The 24,506-nt window shown below is 41.4% G+C and overlaps 1 protein-coding gene across 11 annotated transcripts in view; it reads left to right on the top strand.

Annotated features, from left to right (window-relative positions):
• The window catches only part of Ryr2 (ryanodine receptor 2), a 562,694-nt gene that overhangs the window by 496,510 nt on the left and 41,678 nt on the right, over window positions 1-24,506 (top strand). For 9 of the 11 annotated variants that reach the window (XM_029468301.1, XM_029468299.1, XM_029468302.1 and 6 more), the window contains 7 exons: window positions 515-588; window positions 13,622-13,702; window positions 15,299-15,387; window positions 17,260-17,388; window positions 20,548-20,652; window positions 21,999-22,080; window positions 23,158-24,455. In XM_029468301.1, coding sequence (XP_029324161.1) covers window positions 515-588; window positions 13,622-13,702; window positions 15,299-15,387; window positions 17,260-17,388; window positions 20,548-20,652; window positions 21,999-22,080; window positions 23,158-24,455 — 1,858 coding nt within the window. The remainder of the gene's footprint in view (window positions 1-514; window positions 589-13,621; window positions 13,703-15,298; window positions 15,388-17,259; window positions 17,389-20,547; window positions 20,653-21,998; window positions 22,081-23,157; window positions 24,456-24,506) is intronic. The other 2 variants (XM_029468297.1, XM_029468295.1) reach the window with 1 other exon arrangement.

Here is a 24,506-nt window from a genome sequence, read left to right as displayed (position 1 = left end):
TTTGTTTTAAGACGAGGGAAAACAGAAAACTTCTATTGAGTATAATTGGGGGATTTTGAGGACCATTTTCTATGAGGGTATTTCTTGTTTTTTCATGGTAATCTTCCATTATCTTACTGAAATTGTCATTTTCTATTTTTTACATTATTTAGAAACGTTCAGAGAACATTTGACTGACAGATCTGATACAAGCTTAATACAAGCAGTTCCAATTGCAGAAACATAGCCTTTGTATTTCTGCACATCTCTTAACACTAATGTTCTCTCTGAGCTGAAGTCTATGAGCCTTGTACTGACTTTCTCATAGATGACTCACTGTGGGCTCTGGGGAGAGACTGACTGGTTGGTCTCCTCTAGGAGAATGGGTATAGACTTCAGAGGATTAGGACATGCTCTCAGCATATGCTAACATGGAGTGCCCATCTGAGGACATTTTGTTGTATAGTCATTTGCTGTCCTGAACAAAGAAAATGACTTATTTGCGCTGTGCGTGTCTTCTTCCTTTTTATTGTAGTGTCCTGGACCTGAATGCCTTTGAGAGGCAAAACAAAGCAGAAGGACTTGGGATGGTGACTGAGGAAGGATCAGGTATTGATCACTTCAATGAAAAGCACCCTTGTCTCTGCTATCCCCCAGACGTACTCTTTTGCAAGTACATTTTCAAGCAGGGAGATAGATATCATGCTTAGGAGCTCATTTGAGAGTCCACATGGGCCACACATCTTAAATCTCTATTCTACATCAATGCCGACACTACTCTCCATGCCCTTTCCCCTAGTTAGTCACAAAGAGATAAAAGAGTAAGGAAAGATAAAGACCCTTGTTGGTGAATTATCAACAGGATAAAAATGCCCAAGAGAAGAGCGAATACTTGACATTCTCTGGTCTAAAATGCTGCAGGCTCACTTTCTCCCTCCTTCGAACAAGCACCTGTTCATCTCCTTCAATCTTTCCCTTCCCATATTTACCCATCTGTCATCTCTTCAAGTCCAGATCTTGTTTGATTAAGAAAGGAAAGAGTTGTTTTTAAATTTGAATAATTTTGGTTGCTTTATTCAGACATGCCCCAATACAAGCTTATTTCTCTTCAACAGAAAGATTGCCACGCAATGCCCTGAATGCTGGAGTCATTGGTGGTACCTTACTCATTTTAGGAATATTTATTAAGAACAACTATCTTCAATTTTTGTTTCAATTGCTTTTTTTTTAACATCTGTTTTTTAAGCCATTTAAGTGTATATGGAGCCCTGACTACTTTCTGCTGTGTCTGCTTGACCTCACTTAGACTCGGCCCAGTGGCAGCGGGTTAGTTTTGGAACATTGCATCCTTTCCTGGATTAATTTTATTATTTCAAACAAACAAACAAACAAACAAACAAACAAACAAACAGTTGCTCCACCTGTCATTTGTAGCTTTCCCTGGCCATCCTGAAATACTGCTGAGTGAACTAATATTTTTATGTCTGTGTATTTTTTTCTCATCAGTAAGAAAAATAGCCACTCCTTACTATCCCCTGCCTTTTCTGAAAGATCTATGTGGCTTGTATGACATTTAATCTGTGCTGGTTTTATAAGTAGGTCCAGCCATCACCTTCCAGCCATCTGGTCTTATAATTTAGTTTCATCCTGTCAAAAGGATCATCAGCACCATTCTAAAACTTCTGATATTTTTTTTACCTAGGGCCCCATGGAAAAACAAAGGGATATTAGAAATCTAAAGGCAATTCCCTGCCTGTCTCTATTATTTCCAAGTCCTGGGTATTTTTCAACTGTACAATACCAAAACATAAATGAATTTTCTATCCAAAGTTTCATTCCCCAGGTCAGAATTTGAAGTTAATTTAGTTCCCCCTGCACTTATTATAGAATGTCTCAGTCTCTGAACAAATTCTAGTTCATCTGCTTCATTCTTTGTTTCTGCCTACCTCAGGGATCTGGGCGAAGGCTCATGGGTTAAAGTGCTTATCTCCCACATGTCAGGACCAGAGTGTGACACCCAGAACCCACCCAAGTGCTGAGTGAGCATGGTGGCACACCTGGAATTCTAACCTCAAAAGGGAGAGACAGGGGCTCTCTAGAGGGAACAAGACTAGCAAGCCAAGCCATGTGAGTGATCACTGGGTTCAACTGAAAGACCTTGCTTCAATCAATAAAGTGGAAGTGGTGGTAAAGATGATTCTTAGCATCAACCTCAGGCCTCTACAAGCGATGGCACTCATGCACATATGAAAACATTCACTTACACAGACACAGACACAGACACACACACACACACACACACACACACACACCATACACAAAAAGAACATGAACTAGAAAAAAATCAATCATTTCCAACCAAAGGAAGATAGACACACAGGGAGGGAGCTTCCTCCTGGGTCAGCCAGATGTGAATTAGAAGAGTAGGGTTTTAGTTCCCAATCATAGAGGCATGACAGTGACCACTGGGTGCGTTAGTTATGTATGTCTTTCATTAAGAGGTGGGTTTTGTCTCTGCATTATTTTTCATATCACACAAAAATTGCCTGGATTAATGAATCACTCTTCTATTTCATTTCAAATAGTAATCGAAAAGCCTACTTTCAACTTCTTTTTCTTCTCCATTTCCTTTTTATTCCTCCACTGTCATATGTACCTCCTTCCTCCCCTCAGTCATCACTCATGAGCGTGGTAACTATCAAAACCAGGCGGCTGTTTGGTTATTTGCTTTTTGTCTGGGGTTACCTGTGTGTATATACTTGGTAGTGACTGTTTTGTTTGTTTGTTTTCCTTTTTATTGTCTGTTTTGGTCACTAGATTACTTCATGTCTATCCTGCATCCTGTTACTCTGTTTAACATTTGCAAACTTTGTTTCTTTTTGTCTTATTTCTGTGAAGTTGAACACTATTCAAATACAAGATATGAAGGAGCCACAGGATTGAAATAACATTGTTTTAATTTGTTCCTTTGTGTTTCTTTCATTTACACAATGGTCCTTAAGGTCCCAGTGTTTGCAACTGTGTGAATGAAGGGGTCTTAGGATGTATGCGCCCATCCCCCTGTGGCGTGTCCATCATGAACATACTGTGGCTTTATGACTGTATCAGGTGCAGGGCAATCTGCACACATCAGGAGTAGTGACCTGTGACCAGCCAAGTGTGCTCTGCCACTGGCCTCCAACAGAAGGTCTGGAGGGTTGTTTTCTCTTCCTTTAAAAATATGACAGATTTAAAAAGTCCTTTCACATCAAAGCTAATTTTCATCCTTGAGATTCGATTTAAAAAACAACACAGAACAGTGTTACCATTTTCATCTTCAAAGAGACAGTGTTTGCAACCTCTGAAGGGCGGTGCAGGAATGTGGAAGAAAATGGGGGTGTGGTCATTTCTGTATTTATTATTTATTTACTTTTAGTGGAGCCTAGTATGTCAACAAGGCTTTTTGAACGAAGAAACATACTGGAACATTCCACTGATCCCTGATCTTTGAAAGCACTACATTTTCTCTAATAGTTACTCAATTTGGGTGTGTGTCTATTATTCCTGTGCTCAGCCCATTAGTTTGTTTAATATTTTATAAATTGGAAAAAAAAAAGCTCACACCTCTCCAGAGAAGGAAATATTGGACATCCTTCTGAAAAAGCTCCACCCTCCATTTGAAGCTCACACCACACAGGCCCAACCCTGGACTAACAATGGTCAGCTCTCAGCTTCTCAGCCTAACACACTGATTTCATGAAGTGACGCCTGTCCCTGGTGGAGAGCAGGTGACCACAGTTACAGAATTCACTGGCTCACATGAGTGAAGGTTCTGCTGCCCAGAGTTCCTCCAGTAAGGGAAGCTATGGGCAGGGTGCTCTAGGTAAGGAGAGAGGAGAGTCAGGAGGTGACCTGACTTAGTGGATATCACCCAGCAGTGTGGCAAGGCCAAGGTGGAAGTGTGGGCGTGCTGCTTTATTTTAGTGAGTCTGTGAATTCCCTGAGCTGAGCCATCTTTTACTTTTTTTCATTTTTCTTTTTTTTCCCCCACTTCTTATGGAAGCTTCAAAAAAAGTCTTTCTTCTTTTTTCTTTTCATTTTCCTGTCTTTTTTTTTTCTTTTATTTTTCTTTTTTTCTTTTTTGAAATTTTACTGTTATTGGTGCTATTCCTAATCCAATGAGGAAAATGCCATTAGGAAAGATGGGTTAGTTTCAGGTTTATAGATCAGGATTTTGGACTAATGCTCTGCATTCTGGTTTTCCTACTGCAGTTGTTGCTATGTCTGCCCCGCCTCCTCTGCTGTTCCTGCTCTCTACTAAATGTCTCCCACTCAGACAAAGACCTCCACCTCCCAATTAAAAACAATCAAACAGACAAACCAAAACAAAAAACCCCAAACAAAACAAAACAACAGACAAGAAGTCAACCAAAATAAAACCCAGAAAGCCTTCAGCAGCTTTATTTGGTGGCAGTATGGTGCCCTCATTATTGGCCGTTCTGCCTCTCTATGTGTTTTTATTTTGATGTAGGTTCTTACAAATGGCGTTCTGCCAACTGGACATAGTGGTGCACACCTTTAATCCCAGCTCTTGGAAGGCAGAGGCAGGTGGATCTCTGTGAGTTTGAGGCAACCCTGCTGAGTTCCAGGACAGCCAGCACTACATAGTGAGACCCTGTCTTGGAAAAGCATACAAACAAACGATGCCTATGTGAATATTTTCATCCCATCATCCCTTTTAGCTTGTTATTTTTCAGAAGCTTTTAACCTCATCATCAGGAGCCTGAACATGTTGTTTTTATTCTTTCAAAGATTCTTCTGGAATACAGCAGAAGAGATTGTGTTTTGGTTCTGCTCATTGTATGGATATCATAGGCAAGATACACCTTTGAAGTTGATCTGATTCTATAGAATTTTCTTGATTAAAAATAAGTATCCCCTTAACATTAAACTACAAACAAGCTTCTCCAATCTCAGCTCAATTTAAAATTATTCATGCCAAATGTCGCTTTTGTCTCTGACCAGCAGAAAAGCGTGATGACACAGCATTCTTCTCAAAGCAGTTTATTCAGGAACCTTTCAACATGCAAGCAGGAATCTCTCTAAGCAGAAATCTCTCTCTCGTCCCCAATCGCAATCCCTTATATAACCCCTCAACTATGCCCCATCAGCCCAGTCTGAGCAATCTCAGTTCATTGGCCTTTGTCAAATGGCCTGATCTTGCATCATGGTGGGCCTGCGCAGCTCTCACGATGGACGTGGCTTATTTTCAGGTGTATGAGGAAGTCAGGTGCAAGTCATAAGACTTGGCTGCAGTCCCGGGCGCCATTTTGGGACTACCGCCACACCCGCTCTCCTCTTTTCTTTTTTGGCAGAGATAATGCCTGTCTTAGGTTGCCCCTTGCAGCAATGCCCCTTACTCATCATTGGGAGACAAACAGCTTTGGTTTGATCCCTGTCTTCGTTTGGTGACATGCCCAGGGAGTCTTATCTGTCATTGACTACTTCTCTAGCATGCCAAGCAACACTTGAGGAGACTGTCCTGTCTCCACTGCTGCAAAAGCCTGTATCATCAAGTCTTGGGTTCTGCGCTGATGAAACTGTATACGGCAAATGCACCAAAAGGCCAGGATGCTGATTAATATCAGACACAGGGCAAGTCCACCAATTCTGGCCCACTCTTTCAAGTGGGAGACAGCTGTAGATCCAGCTGGCCAGTCAGTCCTTAAGGTACTGAGATATCTGCAACACTTGAGGATAAATTACTCATAGCCATGGCAGTTTGTACCACAGAGGTAAGGGATATGGCCGCAGCCATGGCTGTGGTGGCAGAAATTGCTATAGCAGTGACAATGGTCACAGTAATGCCAAAAATCCCTCTTAGGTCTAAACAAAGTCATAGCAGAAGGAGCTTGAACAGGCCAAGGTACAAAGCGAGGCATCCTAGTCACAACAGCTAAATGATTCAGATGCATTCCAGCACATACTATAATAACAAATATCACTACTACAATTAACAACATTATTCTCATAACTACCATTATAAACAATAAACACAAAAGGAGGCCACAAACAAACAGGCGTAGCCTTAAAGGAAGCATTGTGTCCTCCAGCAAGTTGAGATACAGAGGTTTCAAACACACTAGACCCATTCTGATAAAAATTTGCATTACCCCAGGCCCCTCCCACTAGCATACTCAGAGGAGAAAGATCTGTGCAACTACCATTCACACCACACACCAACCACACATTTCTGAGAAATATTTTGAATCATTTGAAAGCACAGCAATCCCCTCAACTGAAACTGTATCAGTTCCTGCACAGGAGCTATTTCCCCATCCCATGGTAAAAAGGGTAACTTCAGCGAAGCATGCTGAATGCGTCAGTGGCATGGGTTTGGAAAACACAGATAAGCTTCCCCAACGTGGATCTTCAGTCATCACCACGGGAAGTATCCTCAACGCCAGGAACATCCACACCATCCCCACTCCACTCATTTTGGACTGCTCTGGTCAACCACTCCAGGACCCACAGCGGCTGTTGATGATCCTGAGGAAACAAACAGACCCTCTCGCCCAAACCAATTGAGAGCGCTCCTCTCTTACCTGATTCAGCGCCTCATTACCTCTCTGGAGTTCTGTGCCACATCTTTCTCTACCTTCTATGCAATTTCTCACTAACTTCCAGACCGGCAAAACCCCTTTTGGTAAAACCCCCTGTTCCTCTGCAAACCTCAAGTCCCCATGGTGCTTGGTGCAACTTGTCCCAAAACCGGGAACCTTATAGTCTCAATCCGAGAACTTAACTCGTCCCAAAACCGGGAACCTTACCAGCTAGCTGCCCTGACTGTGATGAGTTCTGAACGAAGAGAAGGTTCCCTGTACGGGCCACCACTTGTCGCTTCTGTCTCCAACCAGCAGAAAAGAGCGACGACACAGCATTCTTCTCAAAGCAGTTTATTCAGGAACCTTTCAACATGCAAGCAGGAATCTCTCTACGCAGGAATCTCTCTCTCGCCCCCAATTGCAATCCCTTATATAACCCCTCAACTATGCCTCATCAGCCCAGTCTGAGCAATCTCAGTTCATTGGCCTTTGTCAAATGGCTTGATCTTGCATCATGGTGCACCTGCACAGCTCTCACGATGGACGTGGCTTATTTTCAGGTGTATGAGGAAGTCAGGTGCAAGTCATAAGACTTGGCTGCAGTCCCGGGCGCCATTTTGGGACTACCGCCATACCTGCTCCCCACAGCCAAAGTTTTAATATTTGTTGAGACTGCCAAATTCACTTGAGGTTGAAGTAACTAAGATTAACTTTTAACTAATTAAGCAGAAAAGATTCTATTAATCTCAAAGGGCTGGCTACCTATATTTTTATACAAAGTATTTTTATTGCTTCATCATATGCTAGTTTTCTCTCTTTTCAAATTCCATTCACAAGTGAATCTTGATGTCCTATATATTTTATTCTTCCCCTTGCTGTTAGGAAAGACTTTGATGTTGGTTCATGGAAGCAAACACCTTTCCTTTTAAACCTTTGAAGCACTTAGTGGAATCTGAAATGTGCTGACTGGTGTCCTGGCCATGGGAGGAGAAGATTTTTGAGAATTCCATATTATATAGAGATTTACAAGCAAATGATTTCAGAGTGTTTGACTTATGAGTGGAGTTACTAGAATTTCCTCCAGCTGGGGTCATGACTTGTCATAATAGTGGTGAAATCTTGCCTGAAGTGGGAGTCTGAGAAGTCAGGGACTCCCTGTAGAGAGTAACATATGAAAGTTTAGTGTACAGAATGGAAGCAAGAATTGGGAATAACCTAGTCAGAAGACTAGTTGAAGAGATAATTTGATTAGTGTAGACTGTAGATAGTTAATGGTGTCAGTGTTAAAAACCCAAGCCGTGTCTCCAAAAGAATAGGAGAGAGTTGATTCTTGATCCAACCTTAAGAGACTAAGATCTAGGAACACAGATTTAGGTCACTCCAAATATCATAAATATCATACCCCAGTGTGGTAACAGTTTTACAAAGTTTTGTTTTGTTTTTGTTACAAAACAAAGAACACCATAAATAAAAATATTGTAAGTACATTGTTGGAAACACCATTAGGTGGGTTTCAGAAAGTTGAAGAAATATCTGCTGCAGGCCTCAGCTGTTATCCGGTGCCATTTTTGTTGGATACCAGTGGTCTGTTTGTGCATCACAAAGGATTCCCCTAATAATTACAATGGTGTTAAGTCACCTTAAATAGCAATTTATGGGGCTGAAGTAGTCTAAGATAGTTTGGTTCTGGACTTTAAACATTCTAGCTCTCCACAAATGACAGACATACTGATTAGATCAGTCATTTAGCCTCGTAGAACATTAAACATGTAATCTACCCCCTTTTGTTGATTGGGGACGGGGGAGGGCTTCAATTTACAGTGGGAAACTATGCAAGATCTTATCTACTCCGCCAAGAAATTTCTGTTTCTTCCTGTCATCATAGAAGAATCTTAAATAAATGACATTATGAGCAGTGTTAAATGTCCCACCTGGGATGAAGGTCCTAAGATCACTTGTAGAAGAATATGTCAAAAGGGCTGCCCTGACACTAATGTACACAGATTTCTCAGGACCATTACTATAATAAACAGACCATGGGTCCTCCAAAGGCAGCTGCCAGGAGATCATGGGTTTTATCTGGAGAGCATTTTCCTTCAGTTGCTGAATTTGTATTTTGAGACAACATTGTTGATGAAGGCAATTACTGTCTGAAGGGAGGGAGAGGTCAGCCAGAATACTGAATAGAAACTACAAAGAACAGTGGGAATTTCAGGGAGAAAAGTGACCAACGAGTTGCCCACATTCTGGCTTAAGAGAAGCAATCTCCCCAAGTTTGACAATTTGCATGTGGCTACTTTAATTCACTTGAGTAACAAGAGTCACTCTGCTATTATTTTTTTAAAACTTGTCTTGGTCTCTGAAATAGGAACATCTTGTATACACAGTCTCTCACTAATTCAGGTTTAGTAGATGTGTTCTGTGGCATATATAGAATGTTACAGATACAGCCTACCAAAATACACTGTTTCAAACGTGTAGGCTGTATGACCTAGCATCATGGCTTTGAGGCTTTGCATCTGTTCCTTGTCTTAGTTCAGTTTCTGTTGCTGTGATTAAACACCATGACCAAAACAACTTGGTGAGGAAAGAGTTTATATACACTTAGAACTCACATGTCATACTCTACCATTGAGGAAAGTCAGGGCAGGAACTAAAGCCAGGAACCTAGAGGTAGACACTGAAGCAGAGGCCATGGAGGAGTGCTGCTTACTGAATTGTTCCTCAGCTACTTTCTCATCCAGCTTTAGCCCCCAGCACTATCTGCTCATGGGTAGTACTTCCTACAGTGTGGTCTGTAGCTACCCTTATCAGTCATCAGTCAAGAAACATCCCACAGGCTTGCCCTAGGCCAGTCTTGTGAGAGTAATTTTTTTCAACCGAGGCTCCCTCTTCTAAAATGACTCTAGCTATGTCAAGTTGACATAAATCAATCAGTACACTGCAAATTTCAAGCACCTTAATGAGTTTGAGCCCTTGTCCAAACACAAAATGAGTAGGTAAAGAGTTTGTTTTTCTCCATAGCAAAGTGGGAGACTTAAGGTGAAAGACTGCTTGTGTTAGTATCTTTTCTGGATCCTATCAGGATCAAACATCCTGACAGGGCAACTTCAGGGAGAAAAGGTTCAGTTTTGGTTCACAGGTCAAGAGCACAGTCCATCATGGTGGGGAATCAAAGTAGCAAGAGTGTGACTTGCTGGTTACATTGAAGCCCTTGTCAAGAAACAGAACACAAGGAATGTTATACATAGCTCGCTCTCTCTACTTTATGGATATAGTCTAGTATCCCTCACAGTCAAGATGGGTCTTCTCATGTCATTTAATATAATCAAGATAATCCCTCATAGGCATGTCCAAAGGTCCATATCCTAGGTGTTTCCAGACTTTGTCAGATTGACAGTTAAAGCTAATCATTACATTTTCTACAAACCACATCATAGAAACGGTTTCCTTGGGTTCTATAATGTGAAGAACATATGGTATACATGATGGTTGTTAGTCAAAGATTTCAGTAGTTCCTGATGCTAACTTTACAAAGTCTAGCTGGGATGGTACACTTGATGCAGAAAGACCATGAAATCTAGAAATATACTGTTCTCTGCCTGCCTCCTCCATCAGACTTCAGGGTTACTCATGTTCAGGTTATTGTTCATCTAGAAAGACACTGGGCCTAGAGGAGACATTTGTATGTTTACTGACAGTCTCTGGACTCAGATCTTTTACCAGCAAATGACTTTATGAGTTCCCTACATTCCAAGTTATTTCTTGAATTGTAAAATAGATTATACCAACTTAATTTATATTATTTAAGTCTAAATGAAATCCTGTTTCTAGCACAAGCTCATGGTCACTAAATGTGAGCTGAGAACCTGTTTTAAGACGTTAGTTGCTAGCTGTATTGTAAAATAACTACAGAAATTATGATGATGTTTCTTAAGAGGTGATGTTGGAACTAAACCCAGGCAATGAAATTCCCAAGTTTCTAGCTACTTAATAGTGTCTTCAGAATTAGTTCTTCAGTTTGATATCACATAAAACAGATATCTAAGTCCTCTAAAAATCAGTTTGAAATTATTTTTTTCTGTTATCATGAGGGCATTTTTGAGATTTATTTAAATGAGAGATTATGCGGAAACTTCCTTGGTACAGATACTTATTATTAGAAATATGGATATAACAGGACCCTATAACAATGAGTCTTTGAGATCTATCCCTTTTCAATTATTTTTATGTATATACTAAATATAATTCTTATGTATGACACTAAAATTTATGGATCTATTCATAAGTATTGCCAATTAATTATCCATTAATATTAGCAATCAATCTAAGTTTTATCTGGGAAAGAGGCTAAGAACTTCAAATGGTATCATGGTCGTTCTGAATAATCCCTAGTTCTACATAAAGACACAGACATACACACATCTCTACTGCAGCACATATGTCTAATTGATCTTAAACAGATACTCTTTGTTGCGTAGCCCAGGTAAATCAACTGTAGGAATAACATGTGTTAATTTTATTAGGTCACATAAAATTGGCATCTCTGTTTCATTCTTTCTTTAAATGAAGAAGGTCTATGTGGTTTCTTCATAATGAAATTTTAAAATATTGTGAATACGTAGCTACCTTTCAATGAGGGTGATGATTTTCCTAAGCTATACATACAGTTAAATATGGGCAAATAACAGTCTCTCAGGCAGGCATGTTGCTCCCATCTTTATAATTTATAAGCACACTGTAGAGGATGTAGAGCAGTTGGCAGGCTACATGGTGGCCTCATCTTATAGACAGAAATAACTAAGAAGCAAAGAACAAAGTCCTCACAAGCAACAGCATCTAAACAGTTCCATCTGTGTATTGGACATCCTAAGCAGAGGGATATGCTTCATATTATTCATATCATCCCCCATAGGACCATTACAAATGTAAAAACACTTTCAACTCCATATGACTCCTCCATTTCATTACTTATTATTGCTATTAGTTTGCATCTGACAGGGGACTTTCTTTTGCATATAACACAAACAGACCTTTGATTGTGCACCATCTGCAGACATAAAGCCATCTTCTGTCTCTGTTACTAGATCACATATTGGCAGCATGGGTGATGGCAGCATTTTAGTTGAATAGTAGTGAGTTCATGAAGCAGAGTGTCCTAGGATATACCTGGCATCACTGATAGTGAGCAGAGGCTTGGCCCATCCACTCCTGTCCTCCCATCTTCCCCATTCTTCTAATGTGTGTGATGTGCTTATAAATAAATGAAGTTTCTTATATGTGTTTCAGTTTATAGTCACTATGGCAACAATAATGAAAGTCTGATTGTAATGTATTGCCTGCTGGACACACAAATGGACTACCTCAGTGTTGTTACTTTAGAGTTATTTTTTTCTGAATAGTTTCCACAAGGCCATTGACATTTTGAACATTGAAAAAAATACGTACATACATACATACATACATACATACATACATACTATGCGGTTTTTCATTTTCTGAAATAAAAAAAATATTAATGGGCCCACAGGGAAAGAATCAATATGTCTGAATGAATTCATAATCGTTTGATTTCAATATCATTTTGAAGAGTCTTCTGATTTATACGGCTCATGAAAATGATACCTTGAATCATCAATGGAGAGTTTAGCTTGTCTATCAGCCTAAACTGTTCTCCTATCATGGACCTAAGCGTTGAGGAATGGACTTATCAGCCATGTGTGGGGGTTCCTCTTACTCTCTGAATTTGCTGCATCAGTAGATTGATGTGCTTGGTGATTTTTATCATTTCTTGGGAGTGAGTAGGGAAACAGGTGCAATGATTATATATACATTTTTAATGTTTACATTAGTTACCAAAATGGTTTTGCTTCCTACCCCTACCATTATATGAAGCCTCTCACTTTGAAAGTCACAGACTACGGACTGGTAAGTCCATCAGCTCTCGTGTCTCCATGATCATTCATCTATCTAGCTGAGCCCATGAGCATTGATTGCATAGTGTCCTTTCTCAACCCCAACTCTTCCCAGCCTGAACAGCTATTATTTTATTTAAATACATTAGTACATCCATTCACTGGCAAAGCAGCTTTTTTTTTTTGGTCATTTTTCTTTCTAAATAATACACATTCCTAAGAAGACATTCATAACGTTGACATTTTTTTCCCAGTTGCACATTATTTTGCTTTAACAATCAGTTTTCATTTGTGTGATGCTGTTTCGTGTTTGTTTCTTTCCTTGTGCTTTTGTGTCTAGAAGGAAACTGGGATTGTGAATTGCAAAATAGGTAAGGGATCAAGCCCTTTCCTAAGTCTTCAGTATTAATCATGATGTATGTATACTTTTTATAATTCAACATGGCTTCTGCCCAAGGGCCGGCCATCTTGTCTTCCTACCTTTCTCTGTTAGTGATCAGCTCTCAGCTGAGCTCCTAAGTCTTTCATGGGGTTTCACAGGGACAATCCTCCCCATCCTCTGAAAACACTGCCCCACTAGGCATCTTTATTTGAGACACCCGAGCTACTGCCTTTTTTAGTTAGTTGACAGGTTGATGAAAAGTTAACATGGGTTGACCATTTCTAGCAGTTGACAATATTCACGAAGATCTTTTAATTATAATTTATTAAAAGAAATACTGAGTGTTGTTTTGTTTGTTAGTGGCTTTGCCAATGAACCATGTGGTCATGCCTCCAAGAGCAAAGAGAGTCTAATATTTATAAAAGATGTAGAGTTCATTACTATTCACGACACAAGGTATCAGGGAAGGAAGGCTCAACCTTTGGGTTATTTGTAAAATGTTGCCAACCCATGCTGCTACTTCTAACAGAGAGAACCCCGAATTTTAAGATTGACCTGTTCTTTTCTGATAAAGAAAAAAGCACATCTATCTGCCAAGCGCATGATCCCAGGAGCTTCAGATAGAAGCCCGGTGGTGGCTGGGACGTGGTTCTGTTCTGGGTGCAGAAAGCTGCTAGCTGGATGTGCAAGTGTTGGAGGTGGGGGCAAGTGGGAGGGCACTCCTGGGGATGGTCACTGTTCATCCTCTGTCCTTCCCACAGGGGAGAAGGTTCTGCAGGATGACGAGTTCACCTGTGACCTCTTCCGATTCCTGCAGCTGCTTTGTGAGGGGCACAACTCAGGTGGGTGATGTGTGATCCATGCAGATGGTGGCCAGGAAGTGAGGTGCTCTGCTATGAAGGCAGACACCCTTGGCTTCTGACTGGGCTTCGGCTTCTGAGTTGGTGGGACACACCTGAGCATTGTTTTGCAGGCACTGAGCTCTGCACCATGGCAGTTGATAGGTGGAACTGATGCTTTTAAAATCTTTAAATAGTTTTTCATCTTCACTTCCTTCTGTCTTTGCTTCCCTCCCTTCTTCCCTCCTTCTGCCCCTCCCTCCCTCTCTCCCTGCTTGCCTTCCTTCCTGTTTGTCTCTCTGCCCCTATTCCTGCCTCCCTCCTTCCCTGCCTCTCTCCCTCCCTCTTTCTGCTTTTCTTCCTGCCCCCTTCCTCCCTCCATCCCTGCCTCTCTCCCTCCCTCTCTCCCTGAGTGCCTTCTTGCCTTTCTCTCTCCTTCCCTTCCTCCCTCCCTGCTTGGCTCTCTGCCTCCCTCCTTCCTTGCCTCCCTCCCTCCCTCTCTCTCCTTCCCTTCCTGCCTCCTTCCCTCCCTGCCTCCCTCCCTCTCTCTCCACTTCCCTCCCTGCCTCCTTCCCTCTATCCATGCCTGACTGCCTCCATGCATCCATCCATGCATCCATCTGTCTTTCCATCCATCCATCCATCCATCCATCCATCCATCCATCCATCCAATCCACCCCTCTCTCCCTCCTCAGTCCCTTGTTCCCCCCTCCCATTTCCACTCTTTCTCACTCCCTTCCCAGCTTTCTTTACTTCTCTTTCCCCTCTCCCTCCTAGTTTTTTGAGACAAAGTCTTACTAGCCTTGCTAGCTCCAAACTGGCTGTGTACACCAGCCTCCTCCAGCCCCTGCCTCCCAAATGCTGAGATTACAAGAATGTACCATGTTCCTGGCTTTCTTGATCTTCCTATTATTTTAATGTTAGTGAAAACAAGGGATGTGGTGGTGGTGGTGATAATAATGATGATGATAATAATTTAGATAGCTTCACAGTAATGTGGATGGCTATCTTTTTTTTTCCTGATTTTTATTGACCTTGGGCATACATTTGTCTATGTTGCTTGATGTATTTCTATTTCCTGGTTTTTATACCCAGCTCTGGGCCAGTGTGCAGTTCCAAACGGAGAGGAAATACTCCTTACTCAATGTCACCTTTGTCTTCCAAACATTTTTGTGTAGAACTTGAGAGCACACGGTTCCTGAATAGATAATTCCATTTTATGTCCTCAAGGGTGGAAACATCCCCAGTCACTTATATATCCAGATCTCTAGAACATGGGATGAGCTGATACTAGCAATGTCTTAGTCTGGAGCTGAGCACTGGCCTTCTGTGAAGTAGGTTTGGGGAGATCATCACTCATTTTGCTTTTCATTTATGTGGCTGGAAATTGAACCTGGGGTCTTACACATATGAGGCAGACTCTCTACCACGAGTTAACTGGAGGTTTATAGGAAATGTGAATGATTTCATGTTTAAGAGATCAGACAAACAAGCCTCTGGCCACACTAATGTTATGGTTTTGTGGCATCATTGACTTGTAGGGTCACCTTACTTGTACTTCTGAGGGGCTTTTAATAAAAAAAATTTGGTTTTGTGTAGACTTTCAGAATTACCTGAGAACTCAGACGGGCAACAACACCACAGTTAATATCATCATCTCTACCGTGGACTACCTCCTTCGAGTGCAGGTAAGTGGTCGCATCTGCCAGCCATGCGTGACACTAGGGTCAGCTGGCCAACCGCAGGAATGCTAAGTGGGTTTGAATGTGTGTGGATTTCTGGCTAAAATGTGAGCTTTACCTTTGATTTCAATCTTCCTATAATTCTACTTTTTGTAACCTCTCCTTCTGAGGTCAATAGTATTTTAGTTTGTTTTGTGAAGCACTTTGACACACTGTTCCTGCTGTTGAGTCACCTCTAGGGAGAGAGATACAAAGATACAAAAGCAAGTCCACCCCACTGCCTCCTGGCACACCAAACTGAGTTTTACTGTTGTCTTAGTATTTTCACTGATTTAGAGAAACCCTGTCTCGAAAAACCAAAAGAAAAATAAAATAAAATAAAATTTAACCCAAAACCTTGTTGCTTAAAAATGCTTTGGACACTCTAATTATGTTTAACCAGTTTGCCACGTTGTAGCCAAGGGATGAGGCTGTACAATGACAGTGGCTCCATAAAGGTTTTATTTCTCTCAGTGTCCTATAAAAGAAAGAAAGAAAGAAAGAAAGAAAGAAAGAAAGAAAGAAAGAAGATGAAGGAAGGAAGGAAGGAAGGAAGGAAGGAAGGAAGGAAGGAAGGAAGGAAGGGAGAAAGGAAGGAAGGCAGGCAGGCAGACAGATGTAGAAATTTAAGCTTCCAGCTTTTTCTTTAATATCTTTTAAAAAAATTCTCCCTGGTATCAGGATTCTAACTCAAAGCCTTGAACTCCCTCTATATCCCAGGAAGCCTTTAAACTTTCGAGCTTTGTCTTAGGCTGTTCTACCATCAACAGCTGGGATTATAACATGACATCACCAGGCCAGGCCTATCTTCCTTTGAAAATGAAGAAGTATGGCCAGTTTAGTCTCTCCTCCCCACCCTTCCCCTCCATTTCCCTGCCCTGTCCTGTCCTCCCCTCCCCTCCCCTGCCTTGCCCTGCCCTCTCCTGCCCTCCCTTCCCTTCCCTTTCCTTCCCCTTTCCTCCCCTCTTCTCTCCTCCCCTCTTTTCTCTTCCTTGCCTCTCTTCTGCTCTTTTCTTTTCTTTTCTTCATCTTTCTCCCTTCTTTTGCCTCACCCCTTTCTTTCTCCCTCCCTCCCACCCTGCCTTACTCTCTCTCCCCTAACTTCATTTCTTCCCTCTTCTCACCCTTCCTCTCCTTAATGGGAGAAAGGTCCCCTATGAAGCAAATATATCTAAAGGCACTTCTGAAAAAAAAAATATTTGCAAGTTCTGAGACTATGTTACCAAAGTCAAATGTAGTTCATATCTTTAACAAAATTATGTCATTTGTTTAGACAATGAAGAGCTCTTGAAAATGTGTTGACATGGAACATTTCTGTGAATATCGATGTCATAGGAGCCTGCTTGAGGCTGTCAATGATCATGAGCAGGCCAGCCACTGTCCTTAGCTACCGAAGTTAGGATCTCCATAGCTCCTAGCTATAGACTCACCTTGGTGAAATACTCATGGTTTCTTTGGAGAAAAAGGAGGGCAGACATCTGTAACCTCTAAAATGTTGTTCCATGGCCTGCCTACTTACCAGGATCACTTTATAAACATCTAAATTCACTCAGCAGACAAGTACATTAGTTTCCTGAATTATTCCCCTTGTCAAATCTATGGTCATCAGAAAGCAATTTTCAAAGCTAAGTTCTCTGCTTGTTATTTCGGTAGGGGTGTTGTTGGAGGTAATGGGGTTTTCCCACACCTTGCCCTTGGGGAGGTTGCTGGTGACAGGTGTTTATTTCACAGCTTTCCTTTTGCCACTGTGTTTAAGATCTCTCTATGCTGGCGTCCAAGCTTGGTTGGGTCAGTGTGAACTGGCTAATGCCCGTCCACAGCATGGTCTCTGTTTTCCAGGAGTCCATTAGTGATTTCTATTGGTACTACTCTGGCAAGGACATCATAGATGAGCAGGGGCAGCGTAACTTTTCCAAAGCCATTCAAGTGGCGAAGCAGGTGTTCAACACGCTCACGGAGTACATCCAGGTAAGCAGCAAGCATTTCAGCTGTGTAAAGAGAGACAGAGACAACCGTTTTAAAGAGACTCTTCTGAACAGGGCCCGGGGGCACAGACTTGTCATTCCTGCAAATCACCACGTGAGGTAGAAAACTCTTAAATCCAATGCCTGTCTAGGCTGCAGAGTGAGTTCTAACCTCAGCAACATGGCCAAGTTAGTAGATCCTGTCGCAAAATAAAAAGTAAAAAGGGCAGATATAGGTCAGAAGGAAAGCACATGCCTAGCTCTAGGTTCAATCTCCAGTACTTACAGATAGATGTAAGGTAGATAGTTGATAGATAGATAGATGATAGATAGATAGCTAGATAGATAGATAGATAGCTAGACAGAGATAGAATTTAATCAGTTATTGAATTCATAGAAAATGTATTGCACCTAAAATATACTCCACATTCCTATTGAATTAAAAATTAATTATATATGTATGTACATATATATGTATGTATATATGTGTGTGTATATGTATATATGTGTATATATATATATATATATATATATTATTCATGTATTTATTTTTTGTATGTGTGGGTGCCCAGAGAAGTCAGAAGAGAGTGTCAGATATCCTGGAGCTAAAATTCCAGGCCGTTGTGAGCTGCCCTGTGCATGCTGGGCCTCTCACCTATCTCCCCAGCCCTTCAGTTCATTCTTTGCCTTCTCTTTACCAATATCTACACTAAATATGAGGTTGGTGTATACAACTAGACACAGTGAAACTGTGGTCATTAGAGAGGCTCTAGAGGAGTAGTTTGTGTAATGCTACATTTCTAGGTCCTGTAGTAACTGTTGAACACTCAATAATTATGAAAGGAAGGAAAGAGATGAGAAACTGGGTTGTTAACACGTAGTTTATAGTAGTTCAGAGACAGTGAGGTTGAAGTTGCACAGGAATAATTAAAAGGTAGCATCTAAGAGCCTGTGTTTAGATTTGCTAACAGCTCCCAGACATAAGCAGCCTAAGGGGGAGCAGGTTCTTGAATGTACACTACATCCTTTTAGCTTTGAAGGATTTACGTGGGTGAAATCACATAATATCATTTCCTGTCATAGTTAGCATTATTTCCCAATTCTGGAATGGGACAGCACTTCATTTGGTAAAATAAAAGAAGTCCATCAATGAGCTGGAAGAAAGAACCAAAGAAGCTGAAGATTGCAGGCTAGTCACTCTCCCTGTCTTCAGGACCAGGGAGTCAAAATGATCTACAAAGAGTAACCGACCAGCATCAGGATAAAGGGTCAGACTTAGGTTTGATTTTTGTGTCAGGATCCTGATGAGGAAGCACTTTCCTGGTCTTCCCAAGGGGACAAGATCTCAGAATTAAAGCCATTTTCTTTTCAGCTGATTTGAAGGTCAGGGTAACAGCTTCACTTTTGACTTTGTAACCTGGAAGCTTATCACGAATGGCTCAATTTTGATTTCCAGCAGGTTTTAGTCCAAAATAATGGGTTGCTACACTATTCATTTGGTAAGGTTATAGTGCATGTTCAGCCTTAGGCTTGCCACTGTTGCGTTTTCAGGACTGCTCCACAAGTCCTAGTTAGCCCAGTGTGATGCAAAACTCTTACTCCAATTTAGAACCTTAAATATGTCCCAGAGGAAATTGTCACTAAACAAAGGCCAAGCTGGTTTTCTGCTGTTCACCTGTAATCTTGGGATCTTTTCTCTCTGATACCTGCACCAGGTGTTAGTGTGTTGCAGATGCACTTCACTAGCAACAAAATGCCACAGATTATTGTTTTGAGGGCAGATTTTACCACAGTCTTGTACCTTGTCGCAAGGCAATCTCTCTTATTTTCATTTCTGTGGAAAGTACTCCAGTCTAGCTTGCCTGCAAAGCTCCTTACAATCCTGCCTCTACCTCCATATAAAAGGACTAAGATTACACATGTACCCTCTGAATCTGGCTTTTCTTTTAAATGTAGATCACAGGGATTAATTAATCTCATCAGTCTCACGCAGTCCTTTTTATCCATTGAACCATTTCCCTCTCCCAAGTTAAAATTTGAGTTTAACAATCACTGAATTTTATTTATAAGAATTACTTGAGAGTTCAACAAGTTACCTATTTATAAATCAGGCCAAACCAGCCTGCAATTGAGTCAGTGCTCCCTCAAGGGGGCAGGGTGGGAGTACTTTTATCCTGTGTTTCTGGGAGTATTTTAAATAATGTGTCTAATATGTAGTATATATTTAAGGAACTGCTTTTTATGTATATTAATATATATTGGCTGAATAATAAGGCTTCTAATTAGCGGTTGCTTTGCTTGTTTGTCCCTGACTATTGAGCTCATGTTATAATGATGTAGCTTGGTTTATGTTCTAAGGGAGACTGAAGCCTAGAGCTCTTTCAGCCAATAGCTTTCCAAAACTATATATGTATATATTATATATATATATATATATATGTATATATTATAACAGATTCAGTTCCTTTGAATTTAGGATTTATGAGATTAATGATAAATATTAACTTAAAAACTGTCAGTGGCTACACTGTTTGCGAAATAATTCAACAACAAAACATGAGAGTTGTTTCCTTTGTGAATATTGTATCTACATTACTTAGTTAGGAATAGAAAAAAATGTTCTTTTCCTCCTTAAGCATATTTTCATGTTTATTGTTGGTGGTTGTCTTTGTTTTCTGGAAGGGTCTCATGGAGTGCAGACTGCAGACTGGTCTCTAGCTACTAAGTAGCCAGAGACGACCTTGAACTCCTCCCTCTTGTTGGTACCACAGGTCTTTGCCGCCACACTAGTTTAATGTATTTTTTCTACACAAGGTAGTAACTATCAATTTGACTGAACAACCAAGCCATCAGTACCCTCCTCTTTTCCTCTAAATAGAAGAAATGATTAGTATCCCCAGTGTGTTAGTATTCATACAAAAACAAACTGACAAAATCCCTGAGACATTTTTAGGTACACTTAACTAGGTAATTGCAGGTTGGACACCAACTGTTGAGGGCACCTTATCCCTACCATATCTCTTGCATTTTATGCCTCTATCTTCATAGATAAGGACCTGGTAATGAGATGTGTGAACAGAGAGTAAGATTTCTTTATTCCCTAAAGTTTCCTTGGGCCAATAAATGATCCTAAATGATCATTGTCTCTCTGTTCATGCTGCAGGGCCCTTGTACTGGAAATCAGCAGAGCCTGGCACACAGCAGGCTGTGGGATGCTGTTGTGGGCTTCCTTCATGTATTTGCACACATGCAGATGAAGCTGTCTCAGGTAAGTCAATGCCTTTAACTGAGTAGGTACAACATGGACTAGAGCCACCAACTATACTTGCTTCCTTAAATCTGATATTATCTCTTTATATCTCTCCCCTAAGGGTCTTTTAATCTATATCAATTACTTCATTTTAAAATTTTAATTTATTTTGTAATAAAATCACTTTATTTTTATTGAACTCATAAATAACATATCATATAGCTAATTAAGGTAAATGCTTTAAAAAAACATGTGTGTGTGTGTGTGTGTGTGTGTGTGTGTGTGTTGGGTATGTGCGTGTAACTCCAGGTACCCATAAGGTGCAGAAGAAAGCCATTGGCTCCCGACTCATTCTCTGTTCTTTGTTCACTGGGGATTTTCTTCCCTCTTATGGATACTGAAAAGGGATTTGAAACTTGTGATAAATTTGTTAAGGAGTGGAAGTTTTTACAGGGTCACACACAAGCAAAAGTGAAAAAGGGGAAGTTCTTACAGGGTCACACAGAAGCAAAGATGACATTCAAGCTACCAGGGAAGCAACTTTCTGAAAGTCAAAGAGAAGACAGTGGTTATAAAGATAAAAAAGGGAACATGTTTTGATGTAAATTTGCAAAGTCTGTTAGAAATAACTTCTTGCTTCCTTACCTTTAATTCCCATTTCAAATTAAAGATGCATGAATAGAAAAAAAATAATCTCATCCTGGCACCCTCTCTGATGCAAGGCATCTTGCTGGTATCTAATGGTCTGACACACCTTTGGTAAGGGGTGCCCAGCACATGATAGAACAAATGCAAGTGTTAGGGTCAGAAGAGAGGTGTCTAAGAGGATGAAGGCACTAGCTGCCAAGCCTGGGGACCAACTTTGGTCCCCAGGACACACATGGTGGAAGGAGAGAGCCACTACCTGAAAACTGTCCTATGGCCTCTACATGCTTACAGTGGGATATGAGCATGCCCACATGCACACATGTGCACACTTTATAAATATATACATATAAAAAAGAGTAAGAAGAAATGTCAGAGTGAAGAAAAATTGTTTCCTTTTCAAGTGAAAATGTGTCCAATATCTGCACAGCTGAATCTTGTCCGGCCTTAGCATGATTCCCAGGACTTGGATTCTTCTACACACCTGTCGGGCACATGTTCTTGCAGGTACTTCAGCAAACACACATCAAAGTGAGCAGTGAAGTTCGTTACTTCATCAACAATTTATTTTCAGTAAGCCATGTGTTTATATTTGACATTCTATAGTTCTACAGTGCCTTAAGGGGCTTAGTATCTTCAACCAGAAAGTTCTCTGTGAGACTGACGTGATCTGGCCACATTCTCTTCCCCTTCTCTCAAACGCAATCCATTGTTTCTAGGATTCCAGCCAGATTGAGCTCTTAAAAGAACTTATGGATCTCCAGAAGGACATGGTGGTCATGCTGCTGTCTATGCTAGAAGGTAAGACCTGAAATGTGCACTTACTTTCAAGTTCTCTTTTATCCTTTTCAGAGAAATTTGTGCTCTTATTTGGTATCATCATGTAGCGAGACCTCACACCAGCAAGCAGTGTCCAGCAGCTCCCATGCATTGCTGGGTGTCTTAGTTTCTTTTCTTCTTGCTATGATATCATTTCCTGATAAAAGCAGCTTAGTGGAGAAATGGTTATTTCTGTGGCACATTGTATCTTGGGGAAGGAATTAAGGTGGAAGGGGCTTGAAGTAGCTGGTTGGTTGCCTCCACAACAAGAGAGCAGATTGCAATGAACACATGCCTGCTAGTGCTCAGCTCTTTTCTCCAGGACCCTCTGCCCAGAGGATAGTCCTACCCACAAGTAAGATGGGTCTTCTAACACCAGTCATTTTAATTAAGATAATTTCTCTCAGGCGTTCCTGAAAGCCTACCTCAGGCTCTTCACCACATGTGTCTACTACACAAACATGTTACAGAAACATCCGTGGCATCTTGCCAATTATCTACCTGTTTGGGGGTTCATAGAACTCCATGTTCTAGGAAGACAATCTTCTGTGGGATTTCTATTTATAAAATAACCCCATTTTTCTGAAGCTTATTGATAATCTCTTCATTTCTAACTCCAAACTCTGGACCATGAGGAGATACAGGATCATGGTTTCCGTTCTAAAACAGTGATGGAGGGAGGGAGGGAAAGAGAGCAAGGGAGAAGTAAAAAAAAGGAGAAATGAGAGGGGTACTCAAGCTGTCAGTTGCAGCAAGAAGTACCCTTATCTGATAAACCATCTCACAGGCCCAGAAATATGATTTTATGTGTGGAACCTAATTCTTTGTGATCAAGGCTCTTCCAGTGTTTCTTTAATCACCTTTTGAGATGTTAGATTAGAAATAATTATCCGTATGTTCTTGAGGCCTCATCGACTGGAAGGAAATTTAAATCAGTGACTTGGGTTCATGTTTAATCCCAGTTCTGCATGATGGATTATTGATTGATTGATTGATTGTAGATACCAGCTTTGTCAAAAGTGCTCATTTTTTAAACATCTACAAATGCTTTTCCTCCAGGTAATGTGGTGAATGGAACAATAGGCAAACAGATGGTGGACATGCTTGTGGAGTCGTCCAACAATGTAGAGATGATCCTCAAGTTCTTTGACATGTTTCTGAAGCTGAAGGACTTAACATCCTCTGACACATTCAAAGAGTATGACCCTGATGGCAAAGGGGTCATTTCCAAGAGAGACTTCCACAAAGCCATGGAGAGCCACAAGCACTACACCCAGTCAGAGACTGAGTTCCTGCTGTCCTGTGCAGAGACAGATGAAAACGAGACACTTGACTATGAAGAGTTTGTCAAGAGGTTCCATGAGCCTGCCAAGGACATTGGCTTCAACGTGGCTGTTCTGCTGACCAACCTCTCAGAGCACATGCCCAATGACACGAGGCTGCAGACCTTCTTGGAGTTGGCAGAGAGTGTCCTCAACTACTTCCAACCTTTCCTGGGTCGCATTGAGATCATGGGCAGTGCCAAGCGCATTGAAAGGGTCTATTTTGAGATCAGTGAATCCAGCCGAACCCAGTGGGAAAAACCCCAGGTTAAGGAGTCCAAGAGGCAGTTCATATTCGATGTGGTCAACGAGGGTGGGGAGAAGGAGAAGATGGAGCTCTTTGTGAACTTTTGTGAGGACACCATCTTTGAGATGCAGTTGGCAGCTCAGATCTCAGAGTCTGATCTCAATGAGAGGTTGGCGAATAAAGAAGAGAGTGAGAAGGAGAGGCCAGAGGAGCAGGCCCCACGGATGGGCTTCTTCTCCCTCCTCACCATCCAGTCAGCCCTGTTTGCTCTCAGGTACAATGTCCTAACCCTCGTGAGGATGCTCAGCCTGAAGAGTCTGAAGAAGCAGATGAAGAGGATGAAGAAGATGACAGTGAAGGACATGGTCTTGGCCTTCTTCTCATCCTACTGGAGTGTGTTTGTCACCCTCTTGCACTTCGTGGCCAGTGTCTGCAGGGGCTTCTTCCGCATTGTCTCCAGCCTGTTGCTGGGGGGCAGCCTAGTGGAAGGTGCTAAGAAAATCAAAGTGGCAGAACTTCTAGCTAACATGCCAGACCCCACTCAGGATGAGGTGCGAGGAGATGAGGAGGAGGGAGAGAGGAAGCCCTTAGAGTCAGCCCTGCCCTCTGAAGACCTGACAGACTTGAAGGAACTGACAGAGGAGAGTGACCTTCTTTCTGACATATTCGGCTTGGATCTGAAGAGAGAAGGAGGGCAGTACAAACTAATTCCTCACAACCCAAATGCCGGCCTCAGTGACCTCATGACCAACCCTGTCCCTGTCCCTGAGGTACAAGAAAAGTTTCAGGTACTTTAAGTCATCATTAGTAATGCCATCAGGCTCCGCCCTCCTCCCCCC

Source organism: Mus caroli, chromosome 13 (assembly GCF_900094665.2).
Source record: "Mus caroli chromosome 13, CAROLI_EIJ_v1.1, whole genome shotgun sequence".
NCBI classification, from domain to species: domain Eukaryota; kingdom Metazoa; phylum Chordata; class Mammalia; order Rodentia; family Muridae; genus Mus; species Mus caroli.
Note: the sequence above shows the minus strand (reverse complement) of the source record. Positions and strands in the feature narration are given on the sequence as shown.